The sequence below is a fragment of the Diospyros lotus genome, chromosome 11 (genome assembly GCF_014633365.1).
Source record: "Diospyros lotus cultivar Yz01 chromosome 11, ASM1463336v1, whole genome shotgun sequence".
NCBI classification, from domain to species: domain Eukaryota; kingdom Viridiplantae; phylum Streptophyta; class Magnoliopsida; order Ericales; family Ebenaceae; genus Diospyros; species Diospyros lotus.
Window position 1 is genome coordinate 8,804,976 of NC_068348.1, and position 22,864 is coordinate 8,827,839.

At 37.2% G+C, this 22,864-nt stretch overlaps 1 protein-coding gene across 3 annotated transcripts in view; it reads right to left on the bottom strand.

Annotated features, from left to right (window-relative positions):
- Positions 1–4,541: 4,541 nt before the first annotated feature.
- LOC127813677 (nuclear pore complex protein NUP98A) overlaps positions 4,542–22,864 on the bottom strand; it is a 36,708-nt gene continuing 18,385 nt past the window's right edge. For all 3 annotated transcript variants that reach the window (XM_052354778.1, XM_052354780.1, XM_052354777.1), the window contains one exon: positions 4,542–5,631. In XM_052354778.1, coding sequence (XP_052210738.1) covers positions 4,934–5,631 — 698 coding nt within the window. In that variant the 3' untranslated portion in view covers positions 4,542–4,933. The remainder of the gene's footprint in view (positions 5,632–22,864) is intronic.

Genomic DNA, 22,864 nt, shown 5'->3' on the forward strand with positions numbered 1-22,864 from the left:
ACAACGTGGGGTAAAAGCATTTGGGAAACAGGTCTCCTTAGGCTTTCTCTATGAGTTGGGCTCACAAAAGGGATGATATCCTATAATGTAGTTTCAGGAAGCTTCGTCCCGAGAGAGATGTTGCGAGGTCCTTAGGAAGGACCCTTATGGGAGAATTGTTTTTCCCGAAAATGTTGCCTTCTTTTGGAGAACTTCCCCCAGAGAAAGGTTACAACAATGTCTCCCCACTCTTTCAATCAAAAAGAATAGTCACTACAAGAAATATGATATTTGGCTATGTTTTTTTTAGCTACGTTTATAAAAACGTAGCTAATAGTCCACATTTTGTTACATTTTTAAGTTAATGTAGCTAAATTTTTCAAATATTGGATTCAAAACTTTATATGATGAAAAGTTTTTATTAGCAACGTTTTAAAATGTCACCAATACCTAAATGATAAGGCAACGTTTGAAAAATCATAAGTAATTCTAGAGCGACCAACAAAAACGTAGCTAATTCTATCATTAGTATTAGCTACGATTCTTGAAACGTAACATATACTTTCATATGAATTATCTGCAATTTGATTTTTCTTTTAGCTACATTTTAGAAAACGTAGTTATAGTCACGTCGATTGATTCTCTTTTTTTTGGCTACATTTACGAAAACGTAGCTAATAGTCAATTTATTTATTTATTTTTTTTTAGAGGAGTTTGGGGCATTGAAAATAGATGCAAACTTTGCTCCTTTTTTTAGTTATTTTTTTTAAAAGGTGGCTAACAGTCTACATGTAGTTACGTTTTTTGCGTAATGTAGTGAATAGTTCTATTAGATGCAATTCTTGAAATGTAGCCTATATTTTTATAACTAATAGTTCATATTTTGCTACGTTTTTAAGTTAACGTAGCTAAATCTTTCAAATATTAAAGGCAAAACTTTATGTGATGAAAAGTTTTTATTAGCTACATTTTAAAACGTCGACAATACCTAAATGATAAGGTAACGTTTAAAAAATTGTAGGTAATTGAAAGTAAAAAACTTTCAATGAAAAGAACCAAGAGCACTATAGTGAAGGAAAACAGTACCTATCTATAACAATAAATGACGTAAGAAAGAGATACCAAATTTAGAATACCTTCTATCAGCAACATTCATCTATCCTCTTTCTAACAAAGAGATAACAAAGAAATAACATAATCACCAATGTTAGGGGTAAACAATGAATGAAAAGTGTTTAAATACGATGCGATAACGGGCTACAGACTCTAAACAGACCGGTCCTTACAAAATAAGCCCAAAACAAAAACATAACCCAAACGTAAAATAAAGAAATCGTAAAAAATTATAAAAGGCAATTTCAAATGGCTAAAACACGATAATAGTAGCAACAAAGCGACTTCTTTATTCAGCTCGTCGAGCTACCCCAAGAGCATATATTATGGGCTGAAAACGAATACCATATGCGAATTCTACACCCATAAGACTAAACATCGATCACCTTGAATAAAGATTTGTAGAAAATTATTTAAATTATCTTAATGAAAAATAATATTATTAAAAATAAATACACTATAAAAAAATATTTAATAAATTAATTTTTAAAAAAATATTTTTAATATAAAATAATATTTTTGGTAATAAATATGCTATGAAAAATATTTTATAAATTAATTGAAAAATAATTCAATACTATAATTAATATATTTTTGGTAATAAATATGCTATGAAAAATATTTTATAAATACAATAATTTGATACTATAAATAATTTATAAATTAATTAAAAAATAACTAAAGAGGCAGGGGATGCCCCTCTTTAATTATAAATAGTGTGTATGAAGTTATTATGGAGAAGGAGAGGCTTACTTTGGATATGGGCCTTAGTTGAGAAAGAAGCAATTAATTAGTGTGTATGAAGTTATTATGGAGAAGGAGAGGCTTACTTTGGATATGGGCCTTAGTTGAGAAAGAAGCAATTAATCTGGGAAAGGTGACGGTTCACTTTTTGGCACCAGGGCTTATAAATAGTAAGTGGTCCTTTCACTAGTCCACACTTTCCACTTACATTTTGCCAAAACTCTCGCACATTGAACTAGTACTGGAGACATGGCATAGTTGTTCGAAAGAAATTCCCCAGAGAAGTTGTCGTTTTCCTGGACAACACTGAGCTCTAATTTAGGGATGGATCACATAAGGGCGATTATTAGAGAAAAGGTTGTTGAGAATCGGGTTAATGAAGCCAAAGAACGCGAGCAACAACAACTACAACAATAATATTGCTAAAGATCATAGAGATGTCGAAATCCCCTTAAAGAGAAATAAGAGATTGAGGGATGAGGTCATTCCTTCAAGCCAGCTTTCACCAATTCAGCTTCCTCCTCTGTCTCCGTCCCTTTAACCATTAGATTGGTCTTATGGGTCGACAGGGGATGCACCTTCTACTTTTTCCCTGGATGTTGCTTTTAAAGAAAAATTGCAGGTGACATTAATGGAAGAATTACGTCGACACAACCAGACACGATTGCCACGAACAAGTGATCGCACTAGGTTGCAAGTGAGCCACACTAACTAGAACGTAGTGAGATGAAGATGCTAGACTCAGAGCAGCTATTCATGCATCCAATTCTTTTAAGATTGCCCCCTATGCAAGGGGAGATGATTTGGGAGGATGGTTGCTAGCTTCATGGTGAGAATTTTTGAACTAGCCCAAGAATATTGGATACAAACACAATAACTAAACCCGAGGTCAGGGCAAGGCTAATTTACGCAACAGTCTTGTCCTGTGATGAGAGAAGACTCTTTAGGCAAGTGCCCAAAGATATGAAAAGAGCCAAGCAGTTGATTGTTGAGCTAAGGGCTATAAGCTTTAACTATTGATTAAGTGCAGTTATGTAGGATTTTCCCCTTAACACTCCACTTTGTGTTGTCAACGCATACAAGCCATGGTTGTCGCCGGTTCAAAGCGCATCTCTACGACTTGGAAGGAGTCCAAGAGGGAAATCGTAGCCTCAAAATAGAGAATGAGGTCCTAAGAGCAAGGATTTCCTAAATGGGGAACAAACTCCAACGAATAAGAGGCATACATAGAGGAAGAGCAACAAAGGGTGTTGGATGATGTGCATGAATTTTATATTACCCTTGCCAAAGATTGTAATCAATTTATGGAGGCTCTAGAGTAAGCACAAGGCAAAAACTCATATCTTTATGGATGTGGTAGATGTCCGTTCAAAGGCCAAAAAAGAATACTGGCTTTCAAAGGACTATCATGAATGGAATGAGGCGTATTCCTACTAGTACTTAAAGTATGGGTTCTACATAGCCCATAGCCTATCGGAGTCGCGACATCCCAAAGAAACATTCCTTGAGTTGGTCTTTACTAATGAGGTTTCAGCGATAGAGCTTCCAAACTGAAAAAGGTATTATTCGGATTATCATGCTCCTGAGGAGCTTTTGGAGTCAACTGTAGTAGATGACTTGGCCAACTTATCAAGGTCATGGAGTCCACACATGTCAAAACTTGATTTGACTTAGGAGTTGATGAAACTAATTGAAAAAGGTTAGCTCGAGCTCCTTACCTTAGCCTTCGAACCATTAAATGCACCTTCTTTATAACAATTAGAACCATTGCTGGTCAAGGTTGATGTGCTCTAGATCGAGAGCCCATTGGCAAGAGAGAGAGGGGCATAGATTGATAATGGCATAAGAAGGCTTATCTAGGATTATACACGACAAAATGACGAACATTGATTGTAAAGACCTTGCCATGGTCGTCAAACTCAACAACTCACTATTGAAGCTAATTGTCCTATTGTTCCATTATTAGCTAATCTCACACTCATCAATTCTTCACCAAACTATAATCCTAACTTATTATTTCCCTAATTGAAGCCAATTTCGCCTTACTTAGAGGCTTCTAGCTTTCCGCCATAGCGAAGCATTAATCATTGGCTAGGGGTTATCTCAATCATGACATTGACGAAAGTAAACTCACAAATTTGGAAGATGTTGCCATATAGGATTTTTAGTGAGTGGTAAAAGACGAAGAAAAAAGCTCAAAATGGTGTCGATTGAGGAGTTTGGGTTGGTGACCACCCATTTTCCCTATTTTGATTTGGCAGAGACTCAAAGATATGCTTGTGTCTTTCATGGTTATTGGACGTCTCTCTCTCTCTCTCTCTCTCTCTCTCTCTCTCATCTTGCCATTTCTTTATAACAATGTCACACAGTGAACATTATAATTTAAAATTATCGAATATAATGTCTAAGAAACAAAAGTAAACCACAGTGACATCTAGAAATTAAATAAAAAAAAAAATAAGCAGAACTTTAATTGACCCAATTTTTATTGTAATTTCAATTATGTACAAACTTCAAATGTTTTTAATACGAGGTTCAGATTTTCAATTTTTTTAGAACTTTAAATTTTTTTTTTTAAATTAGCAATGGAAAAGCAGAATGTGAATAGAGAACCCATTCCTGTACTCACGTCTTTATTCTTGTCTCCCGCACAAGTGCTTCATGTTAAAGAAACCCCCCTATATAAGCAAATACTACAGATCACATCTTACAAGAGCTCGCCTTTTATATAGAAAAACTTGAAATATGCACGACAATAATAACAACATTGTTTATGGATCAATATCAAAATTTGCAATCTTGGTCTTGGGCACTGTCCAACCAAACCAACCTCCCGAATCGACCACTTAAATGACAAGACAGACACAGACAGACAAACACAGTTCAAACCCAGTAACAGATACCACATCAAAAGGCAGAAGCTTAGGCTTAGCGCACCATCATCATCAACAGCTTAGTCCCACTGCTCCGGATTGCTCCATCATCCACCATACGGCAACTAGCTAGTATGACAGACGAATTCCAGGTAAATTCTATTCTATACAAACAGATCATAGCACAAACAAACAAAGCACATTCACATTGCTTACTACTAGTGTCAGCAAGCAGGAGAAACACACATATCCCAGTTACATTCATCTTCCTCTTCCTCTTCAAACCTGTACCTGCTGAAATGTCTGACCCTGAACTTCCATTCTCCATTGATTGGGTCATACGACACGAACTCAGCACCCTGGTCCTCCGCTTTTCTCTTTAGCATCTCCTTGTACCTATCAACTTTTGCCCCGTCTGTATATTGATGCCCGGTCTTTTTGTCGAAACATTTTATGTTGAGGAGCGTTACCTCGGCTGCCTTGTTGAGACCCTGTCCAATGGGAGGTTTCTTGCTCTCGTCCATGTAAACTATCACCTCTCGGTTGTTAAACTGCACGAGCGACTCAAGATCAAGACGCCTTACATCCGTCTCCCCAAAGAACCTGATGCTACCATATCCATGCCGTCCTACCACAAAGTCCTTGACACGACGGCAAAACCCTGGGTCTGCCCTTTCTTTGGCAGCTAGTTCTTGAATTCGAGGCTCTGTGTAGTAGTCAGAATGACGGAGCTTCGGCATCAGAGCCTCGATGTCAGCCCCATGTTCATACACAATTGCTGCCTCACCAGCTCTGTGCCCGGTTAGAGTAATGTAAGAGTCCCCTTTCTGGTTGCTATCATCATCATGGACTCCATTAGGCTTCTGGTTTGGTTTGGCAGGAGGAGCTTGTTCCTTCCCGAGTCCATTTTCAACTGGATTTTCTGCAAGGACAGATTGGTTATGAAACAAACACTGTGAACAGGACCGATTTCACAGAAGTGTCACATATTACAATGACCTTGCCGAAAGAATTCATTCCTCAAGTTTGACAAACCGCTTTGATCATTTTGTTACACAACCAAGTTTCTTGACCGCCCTAATAATCCATGTATTATATCTAAATTAGTCCATTAGCAGCCTTCATATGATTTACCATCTGAATAAACATTTCCTAGAATTTTGTAGTAGTTTTCCAACAATTCTTTGGAACAAGTATAGGAAAAATTATATCTAAACAGCACGCAAAGACACAGGACTTGTATACAGCACAACTTTCAAAATAAATTGCAACACTATACAATAAAGATGTGTTATGACATAAATATACGGTTTATACATATGCATCAAAATAACAGCCGCGTTTGATAAAATGTTCAATAAAAGTTATTGCATCAGAATACCAAAAAATTACTTTCTATTAATTAAAAAGAGTAAGATTGAAAAAATAAAATCCATAATCTAACAAAGAAAAGGCCGTATTCATGAAAACAATGAAAGCTTCACGTCCCCAAATGCCCAAGGCTAATAAGCATAGCTGAGGGTTGACTCCACGTTATTCTTTAAACTTGCAGTTCCACTCAAGTTTCGTAAGCAACAGAAACATGTCTGCTTGGCCAAGTGTACAAACGTAAATTAATATAACAGTAAAGGATGTTTGAATTAACAAACACCTAAACAGTGGTCATACTTTCAGCAAATTTAATAGTGGTGGAAATTTATTTTTTACAAGAATTAGGTATTTAAATTTCGTGATGCCTTTTGTTTGTTATTCTTATTTAAATTTGATTAGGCTTATTTTAGATATGTATTGATGCAAAGAATGATTCAATTTTGATTGAATGAATTGGATGCATGGCAATTGAAAATGAAAAATTCCCTTTCTCTTCCCATAGATCAGCTTTTCTCTACATGATGGACTCTCCACTCCATGAAAACCCCATTCAGTTTGTCCTACTACTACGTTCTTAGCTTCTTTCCTCTTGCTAGATTTCTCTTCTCTCATGCATCATCAAATCAGGGACGCGACTCAATCTGTTCGCCCCCACTATCTTGTACATTTCATGGCCTAGTTACCTTTAGTCTACTCAGATCAGCAATCATGACTAGCCACAAACAAAACAAGTCAAACATTATAAAGATCATAACCCATGTGCAATCACATCTGAAGCTCCAACCAATAGCCACAAGGATCACTCATAAGGTGTAAAATCTCTAACAGTGTTTGCAAGGAGAGTGGGCCTTTTCACCATGAGCAACTTCAGCCTAGCACAACATTAGACTAGAATTGCACAATCCATAGATGAAATCTCATAAGCCAAAGGCCCTCAATTGTGCTCCTAAAATGATGGTATTATTTGGAACATAGGGTTCTATCTGCCCAAAGAGATTTCAGTGTCTGCCTTGCGGGCTTCTAGAAAATGAATGGTAACTTTGCCAGAAAGAGAGTTAAACTCACATGAACGTTTTTGCGTATATGTTGTAGAAGACCTAGGGCATCTTCTATTGTTGTATCATGGAAGAGAGTCTTAAGAAAAGTGGTGTCAGGGTCTTGAACCTGACGTATCAATTCTCTTCTATTGTTGAGAATCAGAACAGAATTTGGGGTGAGAAATGAGAGAAGAATGGAGGGAGAAAAGAACAGGAGGGAGAGCGAGAGAGAAAGAAGATTTGGGAGGGAGAGAAATTGAGAGAGAGATCTGAAATTGGATAGAATTTTTATCATTAGGCTGTTAGTTGCTTATATATCAGTCCTAAGGCGATGTTTGATTGGTGCCAAGCCAATTTACAGTACAACCCAAACAGCTACCTGAAAGTACAATCACCCACTACTGCAATACAAAAAAATAAGAAAAAGGAGGAATCCCTTTATAGAAAATTATGGTCCCCCCCCCCCCCCAAAAAAAAAAAAAAGAATTTCTTTTCCTCAAGAAATGGACAGCAGCCAATGGGAATTTATTCAGCAAGTTAGGTAAGTATTCCCACGTATTGTTATCCAGATGGAGGCGAGTCCACTGTATCAACACTTGTGTCAAAGGGGCTCCATGCTTGTAGACGACCCTCCTATCCAAAATAAGAGCCCGTTCCACTAGAGGTGAAGTATCACAATTAAAAGTAGGCAGAGAAGAACTAACCGACTGGACTCCCACTGATTTCTTAAGCATTGAAATGTGGAACACTAGGTGAATCTGAGTAGAAGGAGGCAGCTGGAGCTTATAAGCTATAATCCCAAACTTAGCCACGATCGCAAATGGCCCGTAGAATTTAGGACTGAGTTTGGAAATCTGTCTCTGAGAAAGAGCTCTTTGGTGAGTGTGTTTCAGGTTGAGATAGACCATATCCCCCACCGCAAACTCCTGTTCACTTCTTTTTCTATCAACAAACTGCTTCATTCTATTTTGAGCAGTTGCTAATTTCTTGCACAGCACCTGTAAAATTTCTTGTCGTTGCTGTAAATGGGAAACTCCGCTTGGGGATGTTATCCACTACCGGTCCCAAGCCCGAATAAAGGAGCAGGATTGTGTTAAGTAACTGACAACCAACATAAAACCTAGTTGAACCCAAAATATGAACTCTAGACAAACTATGAAAAACTGTTAGGGTGTAACCCTTCATAACGGCACGCTACACTGCCCACATGTAGTGTCAAGTGAGCTAGGGTTGCTGCATTGGTACCCGGATGTAGTGACAAGTGAGCAAGGGTCCTCGCATTTGCTTAAGACAGATACGGATAAAGAAGCTAGTCCAAAATCAAAAACAAAATCAATTTCAAAGCCAAAGCCAAAGCCAAAATCATAGATTAAGAATTGGGTCATGGAACAGAGAAACATTAACAGGCAAAGCTATGGAAGTGGTAGATGTAATGATTAGGAGAAATATTAATATTATGTGCCTTCAAGAAACGAGATGGATAGGGAAAAAAATAAAAACTTTATCATAAACTGGATATAAAATATGGTACACAAGAAATGATCGAGCGAAAAATGGAATGGGGATTATTATGGATAAAAGCTTAGTAGATGAGGTACTGAATGTAAAGAGAATAGGAGATAAGATTATTATAGTGAAGGTTGGTCTAGGAAGAATGACTATAAATATTTTTAGTACATATGCACCACAAACGGGGTTAGGTGAAAAGATAAAAACAAAATTCTAGGAGGACCTAGAGGGACTCATACAAATGATACCGAGAGGAGAGAAAGTGATTATAGGATGTGACTTAAATGGTTGTGTAGGTAGAGACAGAAACAGCTATAGAGAGGTATATGGAGGATATGGATTCGGGGAAATTAATAATGAGGGTAAGTCTATTCTAGATTTTGTTATGACATATGTGATCATCATAACCAATACTAGGTTCAAAAAACGAGACGAACACTTAATCACATATAAAAATGTCACATCAAGCACCCAAATAGATTACTTCCTCATGAGACAAGAGAATCGATTATATTGTAGGGATTGTAAGGTGATACCGGAGGAGTGTTTGACTACTCAACATAGACTTTTGGTACTTGATGTCCAAGTAAGAAATTATAAGAGAACAAATCACATAAAACAAAATTCAAGAATTAAGTGGTGGGATTTAAAAGGGAAGAAACAATTAATCTTCAAAGAAAAATTAAGGGGTAGAAGGGAATGGAATGGAAAAGGGCAGGCAAACTAAATGTGGAGGGAAATGGTTACTGCGCTGAGAAGCACGGCAAAGGTAGTCCTTGGAGAGACAAATGGTAGAACCCCAAACCTTAAGAAGTCTTGGTGGTGGAATGAAGAGGTACAATTGAAAATTAAAAATAATAAAACTTGCTATAAGACTATTATCAGGGTAGTAATGAAGAAAACCTAAAAAATTATAAAGAAGCGAAAAATGAAGCAAAAAGAGCTGTTAGTGAAACAAGGTCAAAAGCATATGAAAATCTATATAAACAACTTAATACAAAAGATAGAGAAAGGGATATATATAAATTAGCTAAAGCAAGAGAAAAAAATGAAATGCATAAAAGATGAAAAACAAAATGTATTAGTGAATGAGGGAGCGATGGAGAGATGGAAGGAGTATTTCACAAAATTATTCAATAATGGTGGGGGCACAAGGGTTAGGTTGGGACATCTTAGTAACTCCGAAGGGAACGTGAGTTATACATTTTATCAATGCATAAGTTCAAAAGAAATAAGGCAAGTATTAAAAAAGATGAAAAATCATAAGGTGGTGGGACTGAATAATATATCAATAGAAGCATGAAAATGCATGGGAGAAGAGGGTATTTCCTGGCTAATGAAATTATTTAACGCGATCCTTAAATAAAAAAAGATGCCAGATGAGTGAAAAAAAAGTACTTTGGTTCCTATATACAAGAACAAATGAGATATTCAAAACTGTGAAAATTATAGAGGAATTAAGTTAATGAGCCATACCATGAAACTCTAAAGGAGAGTAACAAAGCAGAGGCTCAGAAAAAAAACAAATTGTCTCGAAAAATCAATTTAGTTCCATGCTTGGTAGGTTAACAATGGAAGCAATATACCTACTAAGGTGTCTAATGCAAAGGTATCGGGATTGTCAGAAGGACCTACATATGGTGTTTATAGATCTAGAAAATGTCTATGATAGAGTCCCTAGAGAAGTATTATGGAGAATTTTAGAGAAGAAAGGAGTCTGAATATCCTATATACAAGCCCTTCAGGACATGTATCATGATGCAGAAACAAGAGTCAAAACATGCGAATGGAATACTGCATCAAGATTTTGCACTAAGTCCATACTTATCTGTTTTAATAATTGATGAGCTCACTAAACACATTCAAATAGAGGTGCCATGGTGTATACTATTTGCAGATGACATAGTCTTGGTGGATGAAACAAAAAGAGTGAACACTAAGCTTGAGTTGTGAAGAAACAATTTAGAATTTAAGGAATTTAAATTAAGTAGAAGGAAAACAGAATATATGGAATGTAAATTTAGTAAGAATGCAAGAGTGGAGGATGTTATAATAAAATTGGAAGACCAAATCATACAAAGAAAAAACCATTTTCAATATTTGGGATCAGTGATTCAAAAAGATGAAAAAATTCACAAGGATATCGCGCATAGAATTAAGACAAGTTGGCTAAAATGGAGAAATGCATCGGAGGTGTTATGTGATGATAAAATCCCATTAAAACTGAATGAAAAATTCTATAAGACAACTATAAGACCAGTTTTGTTGTATAGCTCAGAATGTTGAGTAGTCAAATACCAGCATGAGCAAAAGATGAGTGTAGCGGAGATAAGGATGCTAAAATGGATGTGCGGTCATACAAGAAAAGATAAAATTAGAAATGAGCTTATTCATAACAAGGTAGGAGTAGTGACAATCGAGGAGAATATGAGAGAGACTAGACTAAGATGGTTTAGTCATGTGAGAAGACCAAGAGACGCTCTTGTGAGGAGAGTTGATGAAATGGAACAATTAGTCAAAACAAAGAGGTAGAGGTATACCCAAGAAGACTTTGGGAGAGACATTAAAATTTGATATGAAGTGTATGAACCTAAATGAAGTTATGATAAAAGATATAAATATATGGAAGTCTAGAATTCATGTAGTAGACCCCACATAGTGGGATAAAGGCTGGATATGTTGTTATTGCTGTAAATGGGAGTCAAATACAGCTACTGAAGTAGATTCCAGAGTGGCAGGTAGGAAAGGAGGTTTATAACTGTATAGGCCTCAAATGGAGACATCTTGGTGGAGCTGTGGTGACACAAATTATACCACCACTAAGCCAAAGGAAGCCACTTATGCTAGCCTTTAGGTTGCACAAAACAGAAACAGCATAGGTAAGTCTCCAAACACTAATTCACTCGCTACGTTTGGCCATCAAACTCAGGGTTGCATGCAGTAGACATATGCAGCCTTACACCCAAAGCTCTAAACAGTTCCTACCACAACAAACTCGTAAAAACCTTCTCCCTACCATCGCTATTATGGCCTAATCGACCCCTTTAGGCACCAGCCCAACTAATCGGTACCGAGCGATGCCTAGTCGGCCAAGGCGGCTGCCTAGTACATGTCTCTCCTTGTTCTTCCTCCACCCTAGCCTGGTACATGCCACATGAATCGCCTGGTATATATATATGTGTGTTATTTGTTTTTTGTTGTCTTTTTTAACTTTGATTTATCTGAAAATAACATGAAATTACATTAAAAACTAAAAAAAAAAAAAAGAGCAATCCGCCTAGGCCCCAATCTAGCGCCCGACTAGCGCCTAACGCATTTTAGAACACTGGAATGGTGTAGTCTAAACCCAACAGCCTGGTCATCCCCTTCTTTTGGAGCTGAGTTTGTAATTTTTGTCGCAACAAGCACTTCAAACTCTCATGATTAGTCTGGATAACAAATTCCCTTCGAAAAAATCCCTCCACTTGTCAATCGCTATGAGTACAGCCAGCAACTCCTAGTCATAGACATTAACCCAAGGTGTTTTAGAATTAAAGGCTTGGCTTAGAAAGGCAACAGGACGTCCTTCCTGCATCAGAACAACCCCTACTCCATAATTACTGGCATCAGTTTCTAACACGAACGGTTTGCTAAAATCCAGTAGAGCCAACACCAAGGCTTCACATATGGCTTGTTTGAGTTTTGTCGACGTTCGGAATTGGTCGACTGTGATTTGCCGACCCGTGCTGATTGAATGACAGGGAGGAGAATAATGGCACAATCAATCAGACAATATACAAGAATTTTTACATGGTTCGGCCATAATGATGCCTAGTCCACGACTACTCTCTGATCATTTTGACAGAGTAAGAATATGTATTTTTCTTGTTGGTTCTCTTGCAATGGTTTTTTGACCCCCTATTTATAGTCGGGTATTTACAATTTACAAGAAATTCAAAATGGTGGGCCACATCCTGGGGGACAATGTGTCCTTATTATCTCCATAAAACCGAGAGTAAAGGCTCTGCACGATCTGGGGATTAGTTTACCACTGATAGAGACAGGTAGACATCATCTCCAGTTATTCTGCTCCGTGGTCTTCTTTGCAAGCTGGCCGGGTCAGCCAGCGAGCTAGAGGCATTGCTAGGAGCTCACTTGCTATTACGATCTAAGCTCATGCTTTAGCATTGTGTGACCTCGCTGAGATCCTCTTCGGCCTTAAGCCCATTGGGCTTCGAGTGGCTGGGACTCGATCATAGGACTATTCCCAGCCCAAAGCAATCCGTACAATAGCCCAAGGCGGTTCAGAAAATGCCCACAAGTAGTTTAACAAAAGCATTCTCCACCTATACATTCCAACAGAAGTTATCCTTCTTCAATAAATCTTTTAAGGGTTTACTAATGATTCCATAGTGTTTCACAAACCTTCGGTAGTAACTAGTGAGCCCCAAAAACCCTCTCACAACCTTGACAAAAGTGGGTTTAGGCCAATTAAGCATGGCAACCACATTGGGGTCAGTGCTTACCCCAAGATTAGAAATGATGTGCCCCAAATACTCCACCTACCTTTGGGTGAAGGCACATTTCGATTTCTTAATACACAATTGATGAAGGCACATTTCAATTTCTTAACACACAATTGTTTAAGTCGGAGAACCTCAAATGTAGTCCTTAGGTGGCCAATATGTTAGCAAAAGTAGGGTTGTACACAAGAATGTCATCAAAGAATACTAGGATAAACTCTCGTAAATATGGCTCAAATATATGGTTCATAAGGGATTAAAAAGTGCCCATGATGGGTACAAAACGTTGTCTTTGATATGTCTTCTGAATTCATTTGTATTTGATGATAATCGGATCTAAGGTCAAGTTTAGAAAAAATAGAGGCATGCTTGAGTTCATCCAAAAGACCATGGGAATAGGGAACTTGTCCTTGATGGTTATGGCATTCAATTGACGATAGTCAATGTAGAAATGCCAAGAACCATCTTTTTTTTTTTTTGACAAGTAATACAAGAGAAGCAAACAAGCTATGGATAGGTTGAATGATAGACTGTTGTAGCATATCTTTTACTAATCTTTCAATTTTGAACTTTTGTCTTGGAGGATATCTATATGATTGAACATTGATGGGTTCAATAGTTGGTTTGAGGGGAATGGAATGGTCAAAAATTCTGTAGGCCAGTAGGGCAGTAGGTTCTGCAAAGAGGTCCTCAAAACACATTCAAAAGCATATGTAGAGAATAGAGTTCATGTACTTGCCAAGTTGTTTTGGGGTTGGCTGCTGACAATCACCCTTAGCTCTCCTGCACTCCCTTGAAATCCTTCCATTTCCTCTATGGCATGTATTGAGAATAGCAATGCCACCTACACCATCTTATTCTTTAATTACTTATGCAGCTTCTTTCTCGTGATCATTTTACATAGGCCCATATTGAGGCTGCCAGCAAGAGTTAGTTTCTTTCCGTTCCTGTCAAAGATGACCTCCAGCTTATTAAAATCAAAGCTGATTGGACTAATGGTCTTCATCGAATCTAGCCCCAACAACCTCCCAGTTTCAACAACCTCAAGTTTGTCACAAATCGCTCCCCCTACATATCCCATCGAAAATCAACACAAGTGAACTTACTAATCACTTTTTCCCCATTAGCTACAGTTACTAACAAAGGCTGTGTGCTAGTTAGGGATGTGCAAACGATCAGTTCAATTACCAAACCAATTGAAATCCACTAACCAATTAAACTAAACCGAGGAGCAAAATCGAATCATACCGACCGATTAATCCAAAAAACTGAACTAACCGATAACAGAAAAAACCAACACAAACCATATAAACAGAACCAAACCGATTAAATTGAAGAAACGCAAAAAAATCGAAATAATCAATAGAAAACACACAAAACCAAAGAAAACAACGTAGTTTCATAAATATCAAAACATCATTTTAAAATTCGATTGGACTAGTTAGTTCTTCCAACGAAAAAATCGAATCGAAAATCGAAAACCGAACTTTTGAGAAAAATTAACCAAACCAAACCGATGCAAGAAAAAAACTTAACCGAGCCAACAAGTTCAATCGGTTTGGTTCGGTTCGGTTCAGTTAGTTTGAGTAAACCGAACTTTTGCTCTCCCCTAGTGCTAGGGAGACAAGCATCCTAGTTTCTTGGCTGCGTTTTCATCCAAGAAATTGTGTACTCCCGATATCAATTAACACCATCAGCTTGTGATTTTGAGCCTTTGCTTCCACCTTAATGATTTTACTATTAGTTAAGCCCCTCAAGGAATGCAAGGATATCTCAACATCACCAATGTCTTCCAATTCATTCTCTACTGCAAGAGTTTCCTCTACCTCCTCTATTTCCTCATCACCTTCCAGCATTAGCAGGTGCTTTTTAGATTGATGGCTTAGAACATATTTGTCCCCACACTTGTAAGATAGGCTAGCTTGTCTCTCTCCTCTATTCCACTATTGCCGATTTACCAGATGCAGGTTGATTCAACATAGCCATTGGTTGAATTGTTGTGTTTTTGTAACCCCGATTATTTCTTACAATTTCCTTATTAGCTCCCCAATTAACCATCCCCGTTTGAGCTCCTTGTTGATTCAAATTCATGCGTACCCCTCTCCAAGAATTTTTCTAATTTTTCATGATTGCTTCCATCGATAACTCCGGCAACCTAGCACTGTCCGCAGCCTATTTAACAGTCCTTGGTTGCAACAACTTGATTGTAGGCCGTAGTTCTTCACTCAAGCTACTGATGAAACTTGAGACAAAGTACGCCACAATTAAATACGGGTTGAGGCTAAGCAATAAGGACTTCAATTCCTCAAACTTCACCTAATATTGTTGGACAGAACCCTCTTGTTTCAGTTTGTTAAATTCTTTGACTATATCCATCATGTTTCTATCTTTGAATTTGCCACAGAAATCTTCGACAAAGTCTGGCCAATTGTAATTACCTTGCACCCGTATCCAACTTTGAAACCATGAGTCTGCTACATCATTGAAATACACAGAGATTAGGGTGATCCTTTGCTACTCAAGCATACAATACAACGAAAATAGCTTCTCACAACGCCTTATCCACCATCTTGGATTCTTCCCTTCGAACATCAAAGTATCAGACTTTGGCATTGGGAAGTATCACAAGTTTTGCGTGGTCAGTACTTCTGGTCACCTTCCTATAGTCCTCTCCTCCAAATTTTCTTCGATTGTAGCTGGTGCCACCTCCAATTCTACGCAACCAGTTGTCCTAGGAGGAGCTGGTCAGAATCCTGGAAGAAACAGATCAGGCCGCTCTCTAGGAGGAAAATCAAGAGAGATACTTACCTGAGGCTGCCTCGCAAACATCATCATGAAGCCATCGAACTTCTGTGACAAGCCCTCCACTGTTGCCTCAATCGATTCAACCCTTCGATCCACCCTTTCGATTTTCTGGTCCACAAGGATTGCTTCATGATTCCTGCTAGACCCAGCTTCCAGTGAGTTCACGCACGATTGAAGGTCGGTCACTGTCGTGTTCATTTGCTACAGTTGCGACTCAAAATTTTTCGTTTGTGTATCAAAATTCATGTGTGTACCATCAGCCATGGCTAGACCTCTCGAACAAAGGAACTAGGAACAACCCTGTATTGCTGAAACTAAACCCGCTATTCACCACTAGTCACCTCGCTTCAATCGATCACCCCAACAATCGCCTGACTCACAACTAAGGAACGATTGCTCTGATACCACTTTGTCAGGGTCTTAAACCTGACAAACCAATTCTCTTATATTGATGAGAATCGGAACAGAATTTAGGGTGAGAAATGAGAGAAGAATGGAGGGAGAAAAGAAGAAAAAGGGAGAGAGCAAGAGAGAAAGAAGATTAGGGAGGGAGAGACATTGAGGGAGAGATCTGAAATTTGATAGAATTTCTCGATAATTCTCATTAGGTTGTTAGTTGCTTATATATCAGTCCTAAGGCAATGTTTGGTTGGCGCCAAGCCAATTTACAGGATACAACCCAAACAGCTACCTGAAACTACAATCACCAACTACTGCCATATAAAAAAATAAGAAAAAGGAGGAGGAATTTCTTTATAGAACATTAGGGTTCCTGACAAGTGGTTATATTTGACCTTTAATCTGCGTCAGATTCCTTGAACCAACCCATGTTAAATCCTTGATCCAGTACATAGTTCTTATTCAGTATTAACTCACACTACTAGATAGACCAGAGATCTCAAGTCAAATGGCTATAGTCAGCGGAAACATAAAGCAGCGGCAAGACAAAATGAATTATTAAAATAAATAAATAATTAAAGAGTCTCTTGAGGAAGTAGAAAACTCCTTGAAAAAGACAACAGCTTCAAGATGTAATCTTTATGCACTCTCCAAAACCTTCAGCAATGCAAAAAATAGTAGTAGTTTAGGTTTTTTTTCCCAAGTAAAGAAACAATAGTTTAGGTTTTTAAAGAAGGTAAAGGAATCCCCCTTTTGAACTAGTAGCAGATATTATTGAAATTGTCTAACCTTTAGAAGAGCCTGTAGGACCTGTTAACAGTTTAAGATGAAGGAGAAACTCAAAAAGACCAAACATCGTTTATGAAGCTAGATTCAAAGAACTAAAGATGTGGTACAGCAAGGATTTGCAGAGAGTTTGGGAAGAAGAAAAGAGAATCAGAGAGAGAGAGAGAGAAGAAATGGGGCAAAGGAAAGAAAAGGAAGAATTAGAGAAGGAGACTCAAGGAAAAAGAAGTTACAGCAGCAAAAGATATCAACAATTGTATTTCAATTCAATAATTTGCCCTTCTGATTATATCACTAAGACTGATTAAGACTCCTGAGAAAGCTAAAATTCTTGATAAACCTCCTATATAATGAGGCTAGCCCAATAAAACTCTGCACCTCTATCATGGATTGAGGTGTTGGACAGTCTTTAATGGCACATACCCTTTAGGCTTGTCCAGATCTGGTTTTAATCCATCAGCAGAAACAATAAGGCAAAGAAACACTTCAGGTCAACGAAAGGTACATATTCAAGTTAACATAGAGATACTCCTTGCAGAGTGCCACCAAAACTTGAAACAAATAATTTAAATGCTCACAAGCCTTAATTTTACTTCGTAGCATTGACTATAGATCAAAAAACAACAATAAAAATAACAAGAAGCAGCCTTAACTCTACTTGGTGGGTTCTGCTACATAAAGTGAAACAAATGATTTCATAAAATTTTTAGTACTTCATTCATAACCTGCGTGAATGAGCTCAGTGTATTAGACAACCCAAAAGGCCCACCAAGGATAAACTACACCAAAGAAAAAAACCAAAACCAAAAAAAAAAAAATTCTAAACTTATAGGTAACACTTTTAGAACGAACTTCTCATTCTTGAAACTCACTCACTGAACTTGTAATTTTGTTACAATCATAGAGCACCAACACGAACCATTATCCTTTACCGTTAAGGTCAACTTTTGTTGGATGGAATGGGGGCTAATGAAATGGGAATGAAAATAAGAACCGGGCAAAAATACATTTGGTTGCTAAGTTGGAACGGAATCCCCCATTCCCTCACAAACTCCATGGAAAATTACAACATACCCTTAACAAAACCACCAGTGTCCACCACTAGCATCATCCATCACCACTGCCACCATCCATCGACCCCACCACCGCCACCATCCACCACTGTCGTCCATCACCTCCAACGTCCAATTAACAAATATAATTTAATTAATCATATGTATTTTTTAGCCCAATAGCTTAACTAGAATTTATTATAAATTTATATGTTAAAATTAAGTTCTAGAAATTGGATAAGAATAAAAAAAATTAAAAAAAAATTGATAGGAAAATAAAAATGAATATTTTATTAAAAAAAATTGAAAAAAAAAAAGATTTTTTTGTTCTTTACTAAGGCATTTTCATTATAGAGTTACTTTTTTCATGCCAAATTTCTTGCATACCAAACATGGCAATATAATGGAATGGTCATTCCACTGTTGACCATACCAAACATGACAATGGACGGAGTAATCATTCCATTCCCATTCCCTCTGCATTCCCGTGAACCAAAAGTAACCTAATGATTACATGGCAAATGAATTTGATGGAGAAACATGATGTGAAAAGCGATTTGGCTTTTTAACTGCCAAATCATTTCTGAATCATAATTCTAATTTATGGAAAACAAGAAAAAAATACACAAAATTAAGAAAGTATAACTCAATTTTGTCGGGGGCGGAGAGAGAGCAAGGTTAAGCTAGGGTTTGCAACAAAGCGGGAAAAAGTGGATTGTGGATCAGAGGTGGCTACTAAGTGATGTCTAAGCCCAAATACCTTGTTTTGCTTCTTTCCTAAAAGCTTCCTGTTCCAATTTGACTGGAAGCACAGAGCAACTGTGAACATGATGAGTGCAGCAAAATTGATATCATCAAAAGGTGATTTTGGTAGTAAGTTGCCCCAATCTAGATGCACAGTTCTTGGTGCTAATTATATCTTTTGCTTGACTATGGTGATTTTTGGAGAAAATAATGTTTTCATGTCCATACACATATATGTATAATATATATAATAAGGATTTTTTTTTTTTTTGGGCGGCCGCCACGGGGGGGGGGGGGGGGGGGGGGGGGGGGGGGAGTGTTTGTCTGTGTGTTCAGAAGTTGAAAAGGCTTTGGAAAATGGGCTCTTGAAGAGGTTGAAAGGCATTGGGCAGAAGATCCACAACTTTGGATCAGAGTAGGCAACAATTGTTGGTTATTCAAATCAACCATTTTCCCAATTTATTGCAAACGTTAGCATTCCCTCACTTTCTTTCTCCTCAACACAATTGAGTGTTAAGCCTCCAATCCAAGAGAGAGGGAGGGAGAAATTGAAAAGGAGAAAAGAAAGGGAAAGGGAGATTTTAGAGGGAAAGAATTTCTGTATTATCACAACATAATTCCCATCCTCTTACATGATAGCCTTTTATAGGCTCTTCCTTTCAGTTGTGAAGCATAACTGAAAGGGTACAATCATGTATAGCTGTAACTAACAGTCACAGTTAGTTTATGCATTACACCCAATTTACTGATTTATCCCTAGGGTCACAACATCAAGTTATACTTTCTTTAATTTTATTTGTTATTTCTTTAGCTCTTCTTTTTTCCCCTCAAAAATTAAAATTATATTGCAGAAATGATGTGGCAATTAAAAGCCACAATGCAATTCGCATCACATTTTCTCTGTCCAGCTCATCTACCAAGTCATCATTTAACACTAAAGCCTGTCAATTACTAATGACGTTTCCATGATCGTAACAAACTTGGAAGCTTGGTGAGTGAATTGCAAAGATTAAAAAATATTCTAAAATTCATTCTACAAGCTCGTCAATTTGGTAATGGTGTTCTTGAGACAATGGCATTGTTTGATGCTCCCCATAGTAGGCAAACCTCATGATATATCATCATTAACATCCTGCGAACTCCATATGCTAAATGTCATAAGAATATTGAGGTGAATATTCAACATGGTCATCTTGCCAACCAAAGCATAAATAGGTCCAACTTCTCTACTCTCAACTTCAAACTTTTGAACAAAAAAACGTTGATTTTACTGCCCTTAGAAGATGAAGTAGGCTATCCCTTAACTACTACATACAAAGGATGCAATGTATACTTGTTATTGTTGAGCCAACTTGCCTAAATTTGTTGATTAAAGTCCGCTCAATTAATATTTTGAAGATTAACAACACTTGAGATAAGTTCTACTATGTTTCTATCACTTATAAAATCATATATATATAGCTTCTTGCAAACACGAAAAGCCCACCAAAAAAAAAAAACTAGAGGCAGCCAAAAAAAGCCAAAATACACAGAAACAGGATGTGAAAGTCACTGTTGCATGACGAGACTGAGAGCACTATTTTTTCACCAATTTCAAATTGTGATACAGAGACAATTCAAGGTCCATTGTATTATTTGGCACGCAATTCAAAGTTGATTGGAAGTCAACTTTCATGCCGTAATGGCTATGTTTTCAGCAACATCAGATTTTGTGCAGGTAGCCTTAAAGCATTTAATGCAATCTTAGCTGTTGGATGGGTTTAAATGAAGACTCAGAGTATAAAATACAGCATCAAAAACATCAAGGAGCCTCTATCAGTGTAGTCAAAAGCGAGCACCTGGCTTGCCTAGGCCTCCAGCAATGCAAGGCGGGGCAGTGCCTCGCCTACTACTAGGCGAGGCTCCTTCCCTCAGGCACCGCCTAGGAGAGCACCTCTGCTGAGGCATCAAGTGCTCGCCTAGGCTTTAATTAATGAATCAAAAGCAAAAGGAAAAGGAAAATTGAAGGAAAGTGAGGAGTCATCTGCAGAAGGAATGTGAAAAGGTCTCACAGTGTAATAGGAAGAGGAAAAATGAAAAAACAAAGAAGAGCAGATACACCTGGCTCATCCTTGTATTTGTATGCTGTTGATGTTGCTATTCAGTCACTGTTGCACTGTTTCTTGGTGTTTTAACTTTTCAGAGCCTGCTAATTGTTGCTCGATAATCACAGTTTTGTTCTATGATGTATATATATATATATATATTTTGTTCAAGACTTTTTAGTCAATACTCAATTAATATTTGCAACAAAAGAGTTGTACAGGTTTGCTGCAACTGAAAGCCTGTAACAGTTTAACTTATAACTTCCTATATAATATTGTTTGTATGTTCATGTTATATATTACATAACTTCATAAAAATTATGAAACTTGTATTTTTTGAGTGAATATTTATATTATATTTATGTTTGATTGCTTTCCTATAAGAATTTGGCATTGTTTATTTATTATATAACTATTGAACATTTGTAATATAACTTATATGTTGTGTGTTAATGTTATATATTATATTATCTGATTATCTTTTTATATTAAATATATTTTTTATTAATTTTTTTAAATTTATTGCCTTGCTTCGGTCATGCGAGCGCTTTTCTAGCGCCTAGTGCCTCAAGCAATACAATGTTCATGGATCATTAAGGGCACCTTTCACCCCTGACTACCTTGCTGTATTGGCTACTCATTAAAAGCTCCATACTCTAAAGTTCTCAAGTTCAACTCTCATTGTAATACAAAGCAATCAAGGCCAGTGTTATTAAAGGTACGCCTAGGCGCAAGGAATACCTATAGTGCCTGAAATGCTCCCGGGTGGGCGCAGACTAGCCAGGCACCCCTAGGCCCACCAGGACCTCAGGTGCAGCCTTGGGCTTAGGCACGTCTGGCCTTTTTTAACTGTTTATTACTTTATTTAATTTTTTAACTGTTTAGGATTTATATTTATTGCTATAACTTTTTTAAAAATTAACTATAGCTAATAGAATCCTAATGGGAAAAAGGAAACTTTTGAGATTCCAATTCCAATTATTACTAAATATTAAATAAACAATAAATCATAAAAAAAACAACAAAAGAGCCGACAGCTGTAAAAAAAAAAAGAGAAAAAGAAAGAAAACTGAAGAGACTTTCAAACCAAGGCTGTGAATGGTGGTCTCAATTTGGTACTCGAACCCCTAATTTGCAAGTTTGCCATGAAAATTTGTAGCCTCACTTGTAACTCTTCAAGCCGTGGAAGAGACTGGAGTATCTTTGAGCATGTAAGCATTGTAATCTTATTCTTAATATTCACTACATGATTTTTTATATCTTTTAACTTACTAATTCTAATTTAATTATTATAACAGCTTCATAACAAAAAGAGAAACCGATTGGAGCATCGTCGTCTCAATGAATTAGTATTTGTTAAAGTATAATAGAGCTTTGAGACATTGCTTCAATTTACCTAAGTTACTTGATCCCATTTCCTTAGATGAAATTGATGAAAGTAACAAGTGGTTGATTGGGGCAATTGACAAGCTTGGTGACTCAAATGATGAACTTGCACGAGGGTAGTGATTTGACATGGGCAAATGTTTCTAGAGCTTCTAGCGTTGAAGAACCTTACCATATAACTAGATCAAAAACAACAATTGCTTCAACTCCAAATTTGATAATGAGCAAAAAGGCTATTATTTCAAATGCTCCAATTGAACTTCATGAAGATGGGGAGGCAGATGATGTGCAAGAAGAGAATATTCGATATGATGTTTCTAATAATGAAAATATGAAAATATTTGATCTTGACGATGAGGATTTTGAGCTCCCTAAGGATCTGACTAGTAATTCTTAATCAATAGAAGGAACGAGAGAGAGAAAGGGAGAAACGAGATAGAATTTAGGGAGAGAAGAAGATAGAAACGAAGGAGGAAGAGA